Below are 16,213 nucleotides of genomic sequence, written 5' to 3' on the forward strand. Positions count from 1 at the left end.
TCTGCGTGCGTGCGTGCGTGCGTGCGTGCGTGCGTGCGTGCGTGCGTGCGTGCGTGCTAAGTGAACAGAAGTGAAGCGCTGTGTTTATCCGACCGTCCTCATCAAACCCCCGCTGCTCTGAAAACAGCCCAGGGGGTCCGCATCACAGGACCATGAAAACAACCATCACATTATCCTTCCACGCGCTACGTCAGGCCGGGGAAACTCCCCCCCCTGAAAAGAAGCAACTTGGACTCCTCATGCATAGAAGGAAGCATGAGGTCAGTCCTCTGCTGCCCCCCCCCAGGTTGGCAGAGGAAGTGTAGCGCCCAGGATTACATTAGATAATTGACACTGGGTGAAAAGATGGGTTTGCAAAATTGTGGGATAAAAATGATGGGGGGGAAAAAAAGTACTGTATAGTCTTAACGTCGTTAAAGTAAAACTCATAAAATGTCCCTGGGACGGTGGGACACCCATGTCACCCATCTAAAAGACCACCCAGGGGTGGCCTTGAGAGTGTACTGATGGAACCAAATGGACCTGTACTCTCATTAGAGTCATAATGAAAAGGGTATCTTTGAAAGACAAAGAGCACACTGTCTGTCAGACACTTTCCAAAAAACAATTGCTCTTTATTAGGTCGATCAAAGTGCCTATAAAACTGGGGTGGGAGGCCTAAATAAAAATAAATAAAAAGTTGACAATCACTGCAGTAAAAAGTAAAAGCCCACCCATCACCCCACACCAACCAAGTTCATCACGCCTCGACTACTGCAATTCCCTCTACTCCGGCCTTAGTAAGAAAATCACATCCCGCCTACAGTTAATCACGAATTCTGCTGCCCGACTGCTTACCAACACCAAGAAACGGGACCATATTACACCTGTACTTGCGACTCTCTCCACTGGCTGCCTGTGAGCGTCAGATGCGACTTGAAGTTTTTACTCATTACATAATAAAGCCCTAAATGGGCGGGCCCCTATACCTACATCATCGAAATGCTGTCCCCCACCTAAATCTGAACACATCCTCGGGTCATCGGATAAGGCTCGCCTTGAGGTCCCAGAGGTGATCGGGTTTTTGCCGCCCGGGGGCACCTAGAATGGAATGCTCTACCGGTGCATGTGAGGCTATAGCACCATGTATTCTGTGCCTGTGTCTAAGTCACTTTTAAAAACTCACCTTTAGACAGAATGTTTTTACCCTTTCTATAGGTGATTGTACATTATCCAACTGCTGCTAATTTTTTATTCTTTTCCTTTTGCGTTTCTCGTTTTCAAACTGCTCTTGATTGTGTTTTGCTATATATTTTAACCTTGTACTGTACAGCACTTTGGAACCTTGTTTTGAAAGGTGCTATATAGATCACTAGAATTTCGCCCCCCTTCGGGGGGCTCAATCCTAGTGTCGTTGCAGCGCAATATGGGAAGAAGGAAATTGCGTTGACAGAGTTGACAGACTCCACTTCATGTTTCAGCTGTGTTTTTAAACTCAGTAGTGTGCCCTGCACATGTAGTAACGGATGGGTTATAAATTATTATAATAACAGAAAGTGTTTTTTATTTCTCATAAATACGCAAACATGGTGAAACAACTACAGTCACAGAGAGCAGTGCCAAGGTAGCTGCTGCCTGCTAACGATGCAAACAACAGCCTTGCCTGTCGTGTGTGTGTGTGTGTGTGTGTGTGTGTGGGGGGGGGGGGGGGGGGGGGGGGGGGGGATAGCACTATTTTTCGACATTTTACTGTGTCATAAATATCTACATCTGTAGCCTATATTGTGATTACATTTGACCGTACATTTGACTCTTGTGTTATATTCTTGTGAAATATTCAGTAAAGTATTGTGGTGAAATATTCACCCCAAGTTGATAAGATATGCAGAGAATATAATACCAAGAAGCCCCAGTTTGAAATGCATTAGGCCACAGACCCCCATTTGATACCATTTGCTCTCTGGGAAAATCAGGGTCCATTTGGTTCCATTTGTATGCTCTAGGAGTATGATGACTGTGCTAACAGTATTATCATAAAATATGTCTCAGTTTGAAGATTCAAAAAAACATATTTCATATGTGTGAGCTTGTAAAGGAACGTTCAACCTAGAGACAGTGTTGCCAAGTCTGATCATTATAAGCTACTTTGGACTTGTTTATCTATTGGTAGTCCTTGACATGGAAATGTTTGAGTTCCACTGCTCTGAAACAACATTAGACAACAAAGTTTGACAGTCAACACTATAATTGATTATTTTAAGACTAATTTCCGGACCATTTTTGATTTACCTACTTTGAACTGGCCTATTAACATTTTTATAGACCTGGTTGCTTGTTTCACTCTCACATCCACGATATGTGGCAACCCTGGTCCCTGGTTTGTTTTGCGTGTGGATGTTTTTTGTGTTGCTTTAGCATCTTTAGCACAGTAGCTATCAGAGGCTGCAGTCATGTGGAAGCAGGAGGGAAAAAGGAAAAAAGACGAAAACACACAGCATTGCGCGGCCGCAGATCTGCCCTTAAACGGCAGATCTGTCGTTTTATGGATCATAGAACGAACGTATGCTGTTAGCTTGTTGCCCCCCCCCCTCCCTCTCTCTCTCTCTCTCTCTCTCTCTCTCTCTCTCTCTGACGTTCTCTCTCGCTCGCGCGCGTTACTCTAACACGTCTTTCTGTCTTTCTCTCTCTCTCTCTCTCTCTCTCTCTCTCTCTCTCTCTCTCTGTCAGAAAGCGTTTTTACTCACAGCACCGTCACTCCTGTCAGTTATTTCGTCGTGTATTGGTAGCCTATATGAGCCCAATATTGGCGTGACGCATTTCACTTGAATAATGTTGTGTGCGCACGTGCGCACGCTGAGAAAGACAGTTATTTAATGAAACTGAAAATTATAACGTGCTGCGCTGTCTCGCCGCCGTATAGCCATTCCTGTGTGTGTGTGTGTGTGTGTGTGTGTGTGTATGTGTGTGTGTGTGTGCGCGTGTGCGCAAGACAGACGTGCGTGTGTGTGCAGGCTGAGAGCTGCTGACTGTGATTGACGTGTGAGCTGGATAAATCAGTGAGAGTTGGAAAAAGCGCACGCAGAGCCAACTCGCAGGCAGTGCCTGAGGCCAGATGCCTGAGAATCGGCACAGGATTCTCTGGGTCACCAGTGTTGGTGTGACACACACGGCTTCCACATTTAGCTTCATACTGGGTGAAAGTGGCGTTCCAAAAATTATTTTTCCCCTCGGAATTCTTATTCACAATGAGATGGAGTTGAGGTGTTTGTGTTTGCTTGCTGGAGCTATAATTAATGTATTTGCATTAAATGTCCACTCGCGCATCGAAGTAAAAAGCAAGATGGCCGATTGTGAGACTGAAAAGTAGCTGTGGGGGCGGGCCTGGAGGGCCTATGAGAACACGGAGAAGTGTTGCCAGGTTTGCGAATTGTAAGCGAGTTGCAGTGTGTGTAAGTAGCGTGGTTAAAGTCCTTGTTTCTGCCGCTGTTGGGGCAACAGAACATGTCGACCAGTTTCTGTCAACCGCTTTTGGTCAGGTGACCAACTCCACAAATGTTAAATTAGATTATCATTAACAAGTGCTCAGGGCAGGGGTCATCATTATATCCCTACACAGAGTCACAGACAGGGCAGGGGTCATCAATATATCCCTACACAGAGTCACAGACAGGGCAGGGGTCATCAATATATCCCTACACAGAGTCACAGACAGGGCAGGGGTCATCAATATATCCCTACACAGAGTCACAGACAGGGCAGGGGTCATCAATATATCCCTACACAGAGTCACAGACAGGGCAGGGGTCATCAATATATCCCTACACGGAGTCACAGACAGGGCAGGGGTCATCAATATATCCCTACACAGAGTCACAGACAGGGCAGGGGTCATCAATATATCCCTACACAGAGTCACAGACAGGGCAGGGGTCATCATTATATCCCTACACAGAGTCACAGTCAGGGCAGGGGTCATCAATATATCCCTACACAGAGTCACAGACAGGGCAGGGGTCATCAATATATCCCTACACAGAGTCACAGACAGGGCAGGGGTCATCAATATATCCCTACACAGAGTCACAGACAGGGCAGGGGTCATCATTATATCCCTACACGGAGTCACAGACATTATGTGTCCGTGGCAAAGACTTGGTCTTGTCTGTGGCAAGTTTGAGATTTTCTATTACTTCATTATAATGTTCTGATTTTGATCATAAGACCACATGTACTGAATGTCAAGTCTCCAGGTTTTCGTCAAAATATGTATGACACTGGTTTACTATTTATGGCACATTAGGAGTCCAACTAGTACTGGTGATTCTCACATGTTTTATTTGCCAAGGGCCCCCTTAACTCTGAGAGTGTAGCCTACAAATGGAACCAAATGGACCCTTATTTGTACACTATCAGAGGAGCTACAGTCCTGTAATGGTCGTTCAGGGCCAATTCTTTGGTTTTTTTCTGGTAATATTATCGTCCAATCGTTTTGTAATAATCCGTGGGAAAAATAATAATAATTTTGACAAAAATGTCAAACACAGGGTGAATTGAATATGAAGGACCCTAATGGAAAGTTTTGGAAACAGGCCACAGTGCATTCTTATGGGTTTTAAAATCCTCTTAGGAGACATTGTATTATTTCCTGTGCTTTTCAATCTTTTTCATATCACTTTGATGTTGTCCACGATTCAACGCTGTTGGCAAACGTTGATCAAATTAACAATTATTCTACATTCTCCAATTGTGTAGACTTCTTGTAAATTAAGTAATGCAAATGTTTAACAATAACGCTCTCAATAATTAAAGATATAAGGGGTTCAATTTGGTTACCAACTCTCCATCATTTAGCTGGGGAACCACCTGGAACCCCCTCCTCTCAAGGACCACTGGTGGCGCCCGCCCGGACCAATTGAAAACCACTGATTTAGCTATAGGTGCTCAGGTGAGGCCGTGCTTGGTGCTTACCGTCGGGGAACTCCCTGTCGCTGATGTGCTGCAGGTAGGGCCCGGTGGTGTCCTCGCTGACGTCCGTGCTGACCTGGTACTCCTGGAGCCGCTCCGGAGGCTGCCTGGACGCCTTGGGACTGCCCTCCGGAGACACGCAGCAAGTCACCATGTTCCCCATGATTTAGGGTATTCTAAACAACACTGGCTATTACTATCAGGGGGGTAATATTAGTGCAAATAGTTAATATTATAGACACAACGACACGCCGTTATCTTTGCTGCTGCTGCCTTCTCCTTCGTCTAGTTGTGCTTCTCCGCCCTCCAGCAGCGCCGGGGAGGAACCGCATTCCTGTCCATGTGTGAGTGGGCCCGGGCCGGGTTCCTACTCTCCTCTGTCCCCGTGTGGAGGAGCTCCACAGGCCGGGTTCCTACTCTCCTCTGTCCCCGTGTGGAGGAGCCCCACAGGCCGGGTTCCTACTCTCCTCTGTCCCCCGTGTGGAGGAGCACCACAGGCCGGCGTTCGCGGTCAGTCTGCCCGCCTCCCGAGTCCCGCGAGGACGGAGGAAGGGACAACCAATGTTCTGTTGCTTTGACGACGGGTCAAAAAACTGCTGGCAGCATTATTTATATTTATCCAACAGTAGTAGCTACTGTTTATGTTCATTCATTCCTTTTACTGGAACCCAGCTCACATTGTTTTTAATGTTGTTTTAATACTTCTATATATTGCTGCTGCTGGTATCCTAGTAGGAGCTTTAATATTCTTCTAAATAATGTGTTTATACTGTTAGATATGTTACAGTATTGTTTTTGGACTGCCCCAACCCACCGACGCTTCCTCGGCCGCACAACCCTCTGCCGCCCCAAGAAGACGCCGGCGCGTCGCCAACTCTAGCCCGAGGCTTCTCCCGCGGCCTCCATCCTTCACAACACAACCGCTCCTCCTTAAGGTTTACTTTATACTGGATATAAATAATAATAATAATAATAATAACCAGCCGTTTGGTGACGATATAAAACTAATAAAATAAAAAATAATAGAACGAACAGAACAGTCACGGGTCAAAGTCCGCAGGGCTTCTCCTCCTGGTCGTTCATGTTGGTTGTTTGGTAGTACCGTACCCGTTACCGTGCTGCTGCTAGCACAGCTCCCCGGATCCGGTGCGTTCCAGTCGGGTAGGAGATTGGGGGCTGCTCGCTGCTCCCCCTCCACCATCAGTTGCCAGGTTTGCGAGAGGGAGAGAAGCAAGCAAGCAGCCAGCCAGGTCTTTAGGTCTATGAGAACCAGCCAAAACCGAGCCCTTTGCCCTTCAAATCAAACATCTATAAATTATATTACATTGGCTATTGGAAAATAACCTAAACAAAGCTTAAAATATCCTTTACCCACTACAAAAGTCAGATCTGGCCGCCTGGTACATGTAGTCAAATAGCCTCTATGTATTTCCTGACATCATTCATCGGTGTAGTTAAGCTTTCCCTCACAAGGTGTCACTCTTGGCTTGTCAGGCTTGCATGTCATTCAGAACATATTTCTTCTGTGACATCTTTACAATGTAGGCATTTTAATAGCAGACGCTCTTAATCCAGAGCGATTTACATTAAGCAATTTATACAAAGAGCATGGCATGATACATCACATAAAAAGTAGTTATCATGAAACATGGGTAAGCTAAGAACGTAACAGTGGAGTATCTATATTGTAATGTCTGTTGATGTGTATCATAGGACCTATAATATCACAAGCAGACTCAGCGAGTTCTCATGTCAGTTGTAGTAGTATTTATTAAACTTCCCTCCACAAGCTCGGGTAATACATTAACTTCCTTTATGACGCGGACCGGATGTCCACGTCACTCAAGACACAACACAACAACTCTTAACAAGACAAGACCACTGTCTCAGTACATTCACTCATTACATCTCCCCCTCCAAGCTGATTAACTCCCAAATCTTTTCACAGTTCCTTTTACTGTAACAAACACGAATTCACATCCTAATTTCGCTACTTTAAGTCAGTGGCTTCTCAGTATGCAAAATGGAAAATAAACAAGAGAACAAACAACAGGTATTATGAACATTTCACACACATCACCCCCCTTCACAATTTCCTTTTCTTTTTTTTTTCTTTTTTTTTTCTCCTTTTTCTACAACGACACGCCCGGTTCTGACACCATGTAATGTCTGTTGATGTGTATCATAGGACCTATAATATCACAAGCAGACTCAGCGAGTTCTCATGTCAGTTGTAGTAGTATTTATTAAACTTCCCTCCACAAGCTCGGGTAATACATTCACTTCCTTTATGACGCGGACCGGATGTCCACGTCACTCAAGACACAACACAACAACTCTTAACAAGACAAGACCACTGTCTCAGTACATTCACTCATTACATATATAATGAAACTATATTATATAAACTTAACTATGCATACTATACTATATTATACTATATACTATAAGGTGCTATGACTACATAAAAAGCAATTATAGTGCTGTCTACGTAACATGCTATAAGTCTGTATAAAATGCTATATAAGTCTACATAAAGTGCTAGGGGGTAAGTGCTACGGGCCATGATTTCAGACTACGGCAGAAGATTGGGAGTGAGGCTGCAGTTCTGACTGCAATGGGAAGTGCATTATCAGTCACTTCGTTCAAAATCAATACCAATAATAAAATGTTTCAATTTGCCCAAGTCTTTCTTTCTGAATTTTGTTCTTTTTTTTGATTGATTGATTGAAATCTTTATTAACAGTTTGCAGAATTACAGTACATTTCAAGCACAAACTCAATACAAAGACTGTTAACTGTGAGTGGACGACCCAATTAAGCCTTACACTTGTTTACAACAGGGTCCACATTGTTCAATTCATCAAAACATTTAGAGACAAACAAATAGACACTTCTATGTAGTTAAAGAACAGAACAGGAATTCATCATATAGGAAGCGAAAAGGGAAAAAAATATATATACAGTGAGGGGAACAGGGGGATAAAAGAAAAGAAAACGAAAGACAGAGTGTAGGGCGCCTGCACACAACACCATGCGTTGATGCCATGTGTGCATATGTGCAGGCACCCAACACCACGTCCATACATAAACATAGTACAATCCATAGTACAAAGACAGAGTGACATCTGTCTGTCATCACATTTCCACATGTAGGCCTATCACATTTGCATTGCTAGTTGCAATAATGATATCATCAACCAACCCAAAACAAAATGAATACCTTTTGATCCTTCATTTCTCTTATAATCTCACAATAGCCTACTCAACTGGGTTCTGAATGAATTGATTCTCAGTAAAAAAAAAAAACATGCTCCAGTTAATACCCGATTGTTTTAAACCATACAAAGATTTCTTCAATTTACAAACCAGCATGTAAGTCCCCATTTTCATACCATACTTCATACCCCTCTGCTTGTTTTATGTAAATCTCAAAATCTATTGTTGCATGCAGGTAGGCTGTTTTAACATCCATTTGATGAAAGATCATATTCTCTTGTGCTGCTTTTTGCACTTTACTGTCATCTGGAGAGGAGACCCTCTTGAAACCCAACTTGACTTTGGGTTTGGCATGATTTTCTCTAAAGTTACTTTAAAAAACAATCCCAAAGTCGCTTATAATAAGCGAACATGGCAACACTGTCCACCATCTGTTGGCTGCAGGTCTCGCGAGGTCTCGCGTCTCATAGGGTTGGTTTATACTCTGTTGCATGCCGGTGTCGCGCACCGAAAATAGCCGATCTACAACTTGTAGATCGGCTATTTTCGGTGCGTGAGCTTGTAGACTACAAGCTCAGATTTTACGGGGGCCAGTTTGGAATTGCAGCCGTCCGTAGGGGCCCTTTGAGAGCGGCTTTGAGGGACTCGGGGGGGATAAAATAAAGTGTGGCCATTACGGGGATCGAACCCGCGACCTTCGCGTTATTAGCACGACGCTCTAACCAACTGAGCTAAACGGCCTTACAACAGCCATTGAAACGACTGAATTTGAAATAGGCTACCGGTATTTCAATTCAATAAACTTCAAGACAGGCTTGTTCACTGGTTTCTCATGGATGGATATAATATATAACCACATATTTAGCACGATAAGTATTTCTGAGTTAACTGTAGAGAGAAACCAAAGTAACAGCAGTGGTGTAGCCTACTGCACTGTAATTAAACCAGTGGTTCCCAAACCTTTTCATGTCAAGGACCCCCAAATCAACATAGCCCGCGGACCCCCGGAAACATATGCCAGGGGCCCCCATATGAGAAGATTTTTAGCAGTGATTTTCTAGGACCCCCAGCTTGACATGCATTAGTCTACAGACCCACATTTTATATTGTAAAATCAATGTCAATGTTTGATTGATTGATTGAAATCTTTATTAACAGTTTGCAGAATTACAGTACATTTCAAGCACAAACTCAATACAAAGACTGTTAACTGTGAGTGGACGACCCAATTAAGCCTTACACTTGTTTACAACAGGGTCCACATTGTTCAATTCATCAAAACATTTAGAGACAAACAAATAGACACTTCTATGTAGTTAAAGAACAGAACAGGAATTCATCATATAGGAAGCGAAAAGGGAAAAAAAGTATATATACAGTGAGGGGAACAGGGGGATAAAAGAAAAGAAAACGAAAGACAGAGTGTAGGGCGCCTGCACACAACACCATGCGTTGATGCCATGTGTGCATATGTGCAGGCACCCAACACCACGTCCATACAAAAACATAGTACAATCCATAGTACAAAGACAGAGTGTAGGGCGCCTGCACACAACACCATGCGTTGATGCCATGTGTGCATATGTGCAGGCACCCAACACCACGTCCATACAAAAACATAGTACAATCCAGATACAAATTCAGCTTTTACAGAGGCCAGTTTCGAATTGCAGCCATCCGTAGGTGCCCTTTGAGAGCAGTTTTGAAGGAGCCAAGGGATTCACATGTCTTAATGACTGTTGGTAGGGCGTTCCACATTTTGGTCGCATAGGAGCGAAAAGAATTTAGTCCCTTGTTTGTGCCGAATCTGGGTTGTACATGGTTTGTTGCACTCCCTCTGGTGTTGTGGGTGTGGACTTCGTTTACATTAAGGAAGTATTTAGACAGGTACATGGGTATCTTGGTGGTGTATCTAATCTTGTGGACCAGACCCATTGCAAGATGCTGTACTCTGTCGTCGACCCTAAGCCATCCCAGCCTGTCAAAGTGGGCAGGGGTGAGGTGGGTTCGGGGGGTGAGGCCAAGTAGGAGCCTGACCAGTTTGTTTTGGGAGGTCTGGAGCCTTGTTTTAAGGGCCTTTGAGGTGCTGTGGTACCAGGAGGTGGATGCATAGTCAAAGAAACCTTGTACAAGGGCTCCTGTTAAGGTCTTCAAGGTGTTTTTGTCGACCAGTGAGGAGATCCTGTAGAGGAATCTTGTTCTTTGATTGACTTTTTTGATTACGTTGGTGGCCATCTTATCACCGGAAAGATTGGCCTCCAGGATGGAACCTAGGTAGGTAATTCTAGGGTAGGTATGTAACTCTCTGGGTTACATACAGACCCATAAAAGGTCCATTTGGTCCCTAACTATCTATCATTTGGCTGGGGGAGTGGGGGACCCCCTGGAACTCATTCAAGGACCCCTGGGGACCCGGACCCCACTTTGAGAACCACGGCTGTAAACTACTAAGTACATGTACTCAAGTATACTGTACTTCAGTAGGCTACAACGTTCAGGTATTTGTAGCCTACTTTACTTGAGCATTTCCAATTGTCAATAATTTTACTTCTACTCCACATTTTAAAGGCAAATATTTTTTTGAACACTTCTTAGTTACTTACTTTGTAGATTTTGATTAAAAAGTATACCGGTACATTAACCACTTCAGCCCTATATTTAGGCCATTTGAAAATAGCAGATTTACAAGCTCACTTATAGCTATATATATCGTGTTATAGCTATATATAATGGTATCTGCACTTTGACTGCAGGACCAGGTTAGTATAGGTCTGCTATGATATGACCCCCGACACACCTAAACCAAGATGCAGTACAAATCCAAGGTGCATTCAACTTTCAGTGAACTGATGTGAAATCAGTGCCTCTCGGGCATATCTCCCTAGGGAGGTCCTTGTCAACACAGCTGTCACTCACAGGCTCAATAGCTCCCTCAGAAAGTCTGGCTCCTACTTCTAGGAGGAGAATGATTCATGACTGTAGGCTAGCCCTGGTCTGTATAAGCACTGGACCAGGGCTAACTGTAGGCCAGTGCTTACAGCGAGTCTCTCTCTCTGACAGACTCGCTATAAGCACTGGACCAGGGCTAACTGTAGGCCAGTGCTTACAGCGAATCTCTCTCTCTGACAGAGACTCGCTGTAAGCACTGGACCAGGGCTAACTGTAGGCCAGTGCTTACAGCGAGTCTCTCTCTCTGACAGAGACTCGCTATAAGCACTGGACCAGGGCTAATTGTAGGCCAGACAGCTCTCAAGAAAACAGCCTAAGTTCTGGGGCTGCAAAAAACACCCAGCCAGTGGCTGCTTACACACGTAAAACGATACACAATGTAAAATAATGTCTATTTTGCCCAAAATGTTAAATAATAAAATGTGAAAAACTAGGCTAGTCTTAAGCAGTGTTGATTGCAATTAGAAGAAAAAAAACGATATATGTGCAATATGCACGATAAGCCATAGAAACATAGAAGACTGAACATGCTCATATAGCTAAAAAAAGAATGCTTAAAACACCAGGAAACACAAACTATACATTTCAAAATTCCGGGAAATGTATAGTTTGTGTTTGAAATGATTTCCCTATAAAAGATGACAGATCCATGAAATGATGACGGGGGGAAAGAAAGAGAACCTTTTAAGAACAATTTATTGTAGCATACAGTATTAAGTGTTTTACAAAAGGCTTTTATGCAATGTAAGAGAGTTCCAGAGCACTTCAATAGTCTATACAAGAGGCTGGTATAGGTTGATGCGGTAATGTACTATAATTATGCTCAAACAGTATACAATATACACCGTTGGAGTACATAGCAAAAACACCAGGGCCTCGTCTCTATTCATGTCCTATACAATAAAATGGCATCTAAAGTTTGACGACTTGTAAAAATGGCATCACCGTATCGTATATTATATAAACCGATCACACAAAAAAGTTTAGAAAAAGTGATTATTGGTATAGTTGTATAAATTGTACATATACATAATAAAGATGCATGTGGGAGAGAGCATCATGCACGGAAACTGAAGCCTGCTTTGGGGGTTATATTATGTACATCTTCTGGCACAGAAATTAAAAACACTTTCGGTAAAAAGAAATGGGGAGGGGGGAAAAAAAGGGAAAACAAACGTTGCGTTCACATCACGTCATCGAGCTCGATAAACCTAGTAAAATATGCGCAGCCTATTAACTATAGTCTTTTTTTCCCCCCAGCACCAGCGAACTATAGCTGTCATTTTACAAACGGTTCAAATGACAGCTCAGCCCCGAAATTAATCACATTTATCTTTGCGCACCATATTTTGGGGAGAAAAAAAAAAAAAAAAAAAGTATAGGCGTTAACCCATTCTGGGCGGGAACACCTTTTGGTGTTTTACCCCCTCAGGCCGGGAACCCATTTTTTAGGTTCTGTACAGTATCTTGTACAGTATTCAAAAATGTAATTTTTTTTGATGCTGCTATATAAATATTTAGAGGCGTTTTTAGAATCGGCCTCAGGCCTAAATGGGTTAAACCCTATATGGTTGACAGGAGTCGCTCAGGGCTCCATACTAGAGTATTGTCAGTTTTCTTTTATTTGTGGGGAAAGCATTGGCTGAAGATAGTCGATGGAAAAGCAAGCTCTCCCCGCAACAACACGTGGCTATTATTATTATGCGGTTAAACGATCTTCGCACGAATGACAAATCCAACATCCAACACGTTGGCGTGATGAGCAGCTCTATCTGTGGCCTCAGCCTGGCAACGAGCTTTAAAATTCTGCCCGCGATGTAAAAAAAACAACAGTTGTTTCGCAGTGGAATATCATTTTAACGCAACAGTCATCCGTAAAGGAACATGTCAATACGTTAAAATGTCCAGTCCAAAAATATTCCTGGATGGCAACACTGTGTGACTGAGTCCCGGCCGGCGCTATACAGCAAAGGCAGAGGTCACAGATGGGGCCGGTCAGTCGCGGGGCCGACAGATTTGGTGAATTCGTTTCCAGGGCTCGCATGGTGCCCCGAAAAAGGTACCGTGATTTATAGTGACGACGTGGCGCTTTGGGAGCGGGAGTGGTTCGACGAGCAACAACTGCCGTGAGGTGAAGTAAAAAATAAGGCTTTAATGCTTGAGAGCTGTACAAAAAATGACAAACACAACACATCTACATGAAAGGTGTGTGAGCCGGAGTATACGTGAGATACTCAAGCGTGAGTACGTGATACAGTACAGCGAATGGTTCACGTTGTCCAAGGTTGAATTTGAGGAAAGAGATGGTCTTTCTCAATACTTCTGTCTTATTTCTTTCTTTTTTTTATTATCCCCTAGTCTAACTTTGAATCCCTGTCTATATTACAAATCTTTATGGTTTAGGATTACTGTACATTATCAACATTTCAGTCATGTATAGAAAAATAACAAACAGAGCTAAATATGTGCTGATGATCTGACCACCACGACAGCAATTAATTAATAACGTAAAAAATACAATTCATATCCTTTTGCCCTTCTTGGAGTATCATCATCTGTAGTGCACAGGTTACTGCGATCATTGGAGTTCAACTGTTGTCATTTGACCCCCTAAAAAAATTCCAATTTCTATATGCGTGTCAACTGCCAATATGTAAATAAAAAAAAGGAGTCCTTTTATCTAACTTTGTGAAACTCGGGCCACTCATTTCAACCGACATATCTTCTGGATTTTTACCATGATTCTCAATCAACAAAACAAAAAGAAAAAAACACCCGAAACGTAACTTTGGAACAAAGACCCCTCGTCTCATAATATAGCTGCCACAACTGCGTTAGGCCTGGTAGATTTTAACCCATTCTGACCTGAGATCAGATTCATACGAGGTTTCCACTGGACACACACTGGGTCTGATCAACCCATTCTGACCTGAGATCAGATTCTAAAAATGTCAGTCGTTCTTCGATTTTTCAAAAAATAGCAGACCTACAAACTCGTAGCGCGCCACTCGGTGGCGCGCTATGAGCTTGTAGATCTGCTATTTTTCAATAGCTAAAGCATAACATAATGCTAACACCAAAATGGGTTCCCGGCCAGAATGGGTTAAACAAATAATACACAATATTCTATATTATACACTGTTGTATATGATACAGATATATGCAAAACTGGTTCCATATATATATACTGTAGACCATTATAATGACAATATACATAATGTATCAAATTAACAGAGACACATCAGATCTATAGCCATCATGCTGCAGAGTCCGGAACATAAAAAGAAACCAAAATGTCCAAAATGAAACACCATGCAGAGCACATACAGTATACCGTACATACATACATACTGTTGTAATGTAACTTGATAAAAAAAGGCCCTGCACACATAATCCTAATCTGACCAGCGGCGCTCACCGTAATCCCACATCAGAAGACAACGTTCGGAGAGACCGACGTTTACAAAAATAACATGATCAACCAAAAAAATTAAAATAACAGTGAAAATAGTTGATTTACAAGCTCACATGTTGCTGTTTGTAGATCAATTAGGCGCCATACACTCAGGCCTCACATACACGCGTATCAAACTCATGTTCAGTGTGCTGTTTGTGTTTCTCAATGCTTTTTCAAAGGGAGTCACGTGGTGTGACCAAACATTTGTGTTTGATGGCTGTGTTCTGCCCATCAAACAAACAGAAGTCTGATGTAATTTACACGTCTGAATTCTCAATATAAAATTATTTTTATATTGCGTCAAATAAGAACTGTGTTCCAAAAATAATCAAATGATGATTCCTGGAGGTTTGCCTCTTATGGATACGAAGCATCCACTGAACGTGAGAAAACACTATTACCGCTGCCGAATTAGTTCAATCTTCGCTAGAAACAGACTATTTTCAAGACGAGCCAAAAACTCAGGACTTCGGAACTACCCGACAGAGACGATAATGAGAAATGACGCATTTGTAACCCAGTCAAAGTAGTGAAGAACTCAGCGTGCATGCCTAAAAAAATACGTAAGTATTAAAAGTTCAAATTACCTTTTCAATGTCAATGCATTGCTATATTGAGTTTTTCTCTTTTTTTTTTTACATTTTCCTCACATAATTCAAAGATTTTCTAGAAATCTTCCTGGAAAAAAGTACAGTAACTGAAATGTAATGGAGTCCAAAAACTTGTCTTTGAAATGTAGTGGAGTGAGTGAGAGTCATGAAGTGTCCAAAGAAAATTCAAATAGGGTTAGTATGCAAATACTCCAGTAAAGTACACTACAGATACTTAAAACAATAATGTACTCCAGTACAGTTCTCGAGTGACCGTACTACTGTCCACACCACTGACCACAACACAGATGAAAGGTCTGATGATGTCATACTAATATGTCATAGTAGGTCTTCTATATGATGTCATACTAATATGTCATAGTAGGTCTTCTATATGATGTCATACTAATATGTCATAGTATGTCGTTCTATAAAGAGCGACAAAGGGGCGAGTTGAAACACGTGTTCTGCGGTCCGTGTGAGGTCCCATATACACATGCAAAACACCTGTTCTGTGTTCTGTCTGTCTGACGGCAGCCTCAATGCTTCTCCAATGGAAGTCACATGGTTTGACCAAACGTTTGTGTTTGAAGGGCAGAACGAACACAGCCATCAAACACAAATGTTTGGTCAAACCACGTGACTTCCATTGGAAAAAGCATTGAGGCGGCCATCGAACACAGACCGAACACAGAAAATGCGTTTGATAAGTGCTGTATGAGGCGGCCAGGGTCGTCGTCGCTCCCTGAAGGAGCGGCGGTTTGTGTCATCCTTTTAGAAAACGCTTAGAAAATGAACATAAAACAGAGTCCGCGCCGAAAACCAAACGCCACCGGTTGACACGAGCCCCCCAACAACCCCCCCCCCCCCCCTGAAACCCAAGCAGGGGTTAGGATGCGGACCGCAGCAAAACGCTGGGTCGAGTGACAACGTCAAATCCATCCAGAATCCTTTGTTGGTTAATGACTGAGCTTGCATGACTGCCGAAAGCACGCACGCACGCACGCACGCACACGCACGCACGCACACACACACACGCACGCACGCACAAACA

General features: G+C 43.0%; 2 protein-coding genes across 2 annotated transcripts in view; one reads left to right on the forward strand and one right to left on the reverse strand.

Moving 5' to 3' along the window:
* ccnyl1 (cyclin Y-like 1) overlaps positions 1-6,099 on the reverse strand; it is a 25,724-nt gene extending 19,625 nt beyond the window's left edge. Inside the window, exon 1 of the mRNA XM_080786109.1 lies at positions 4,948-6,099. Coding sequence (XP_080642235.1) covers positions 4,948-5,107 — 160 coding nt within the window. The 5' untranslated portion in view covers positions 5,108-6,099. The remainder of the gene's footprint in view (positions 1-4,947) is intronic.
* The window catches only part of plekhm3 (pleckstrin homology domain containing, family M, member 3), a 465,291-nt gene that overhangs the window by 116,567 nt on the left and 332,511 nt on the right, over positions 1-16,213 (forward strand). The window lies entirely within an intron of this gene.

This window comes from Protomyctophum bolini (assembly GCF_963924005.1).
Source record: "Protomyctophum bolini genome assembly, chromosome: 16".
Taxonomy (NCBI): domain Eukaryota; kingdom Metazoa; phylum Chordata; class Actinopteri; order Myctophiformes; family Myctophidae; genus Protomyctophum; species Protomyctophum bolini.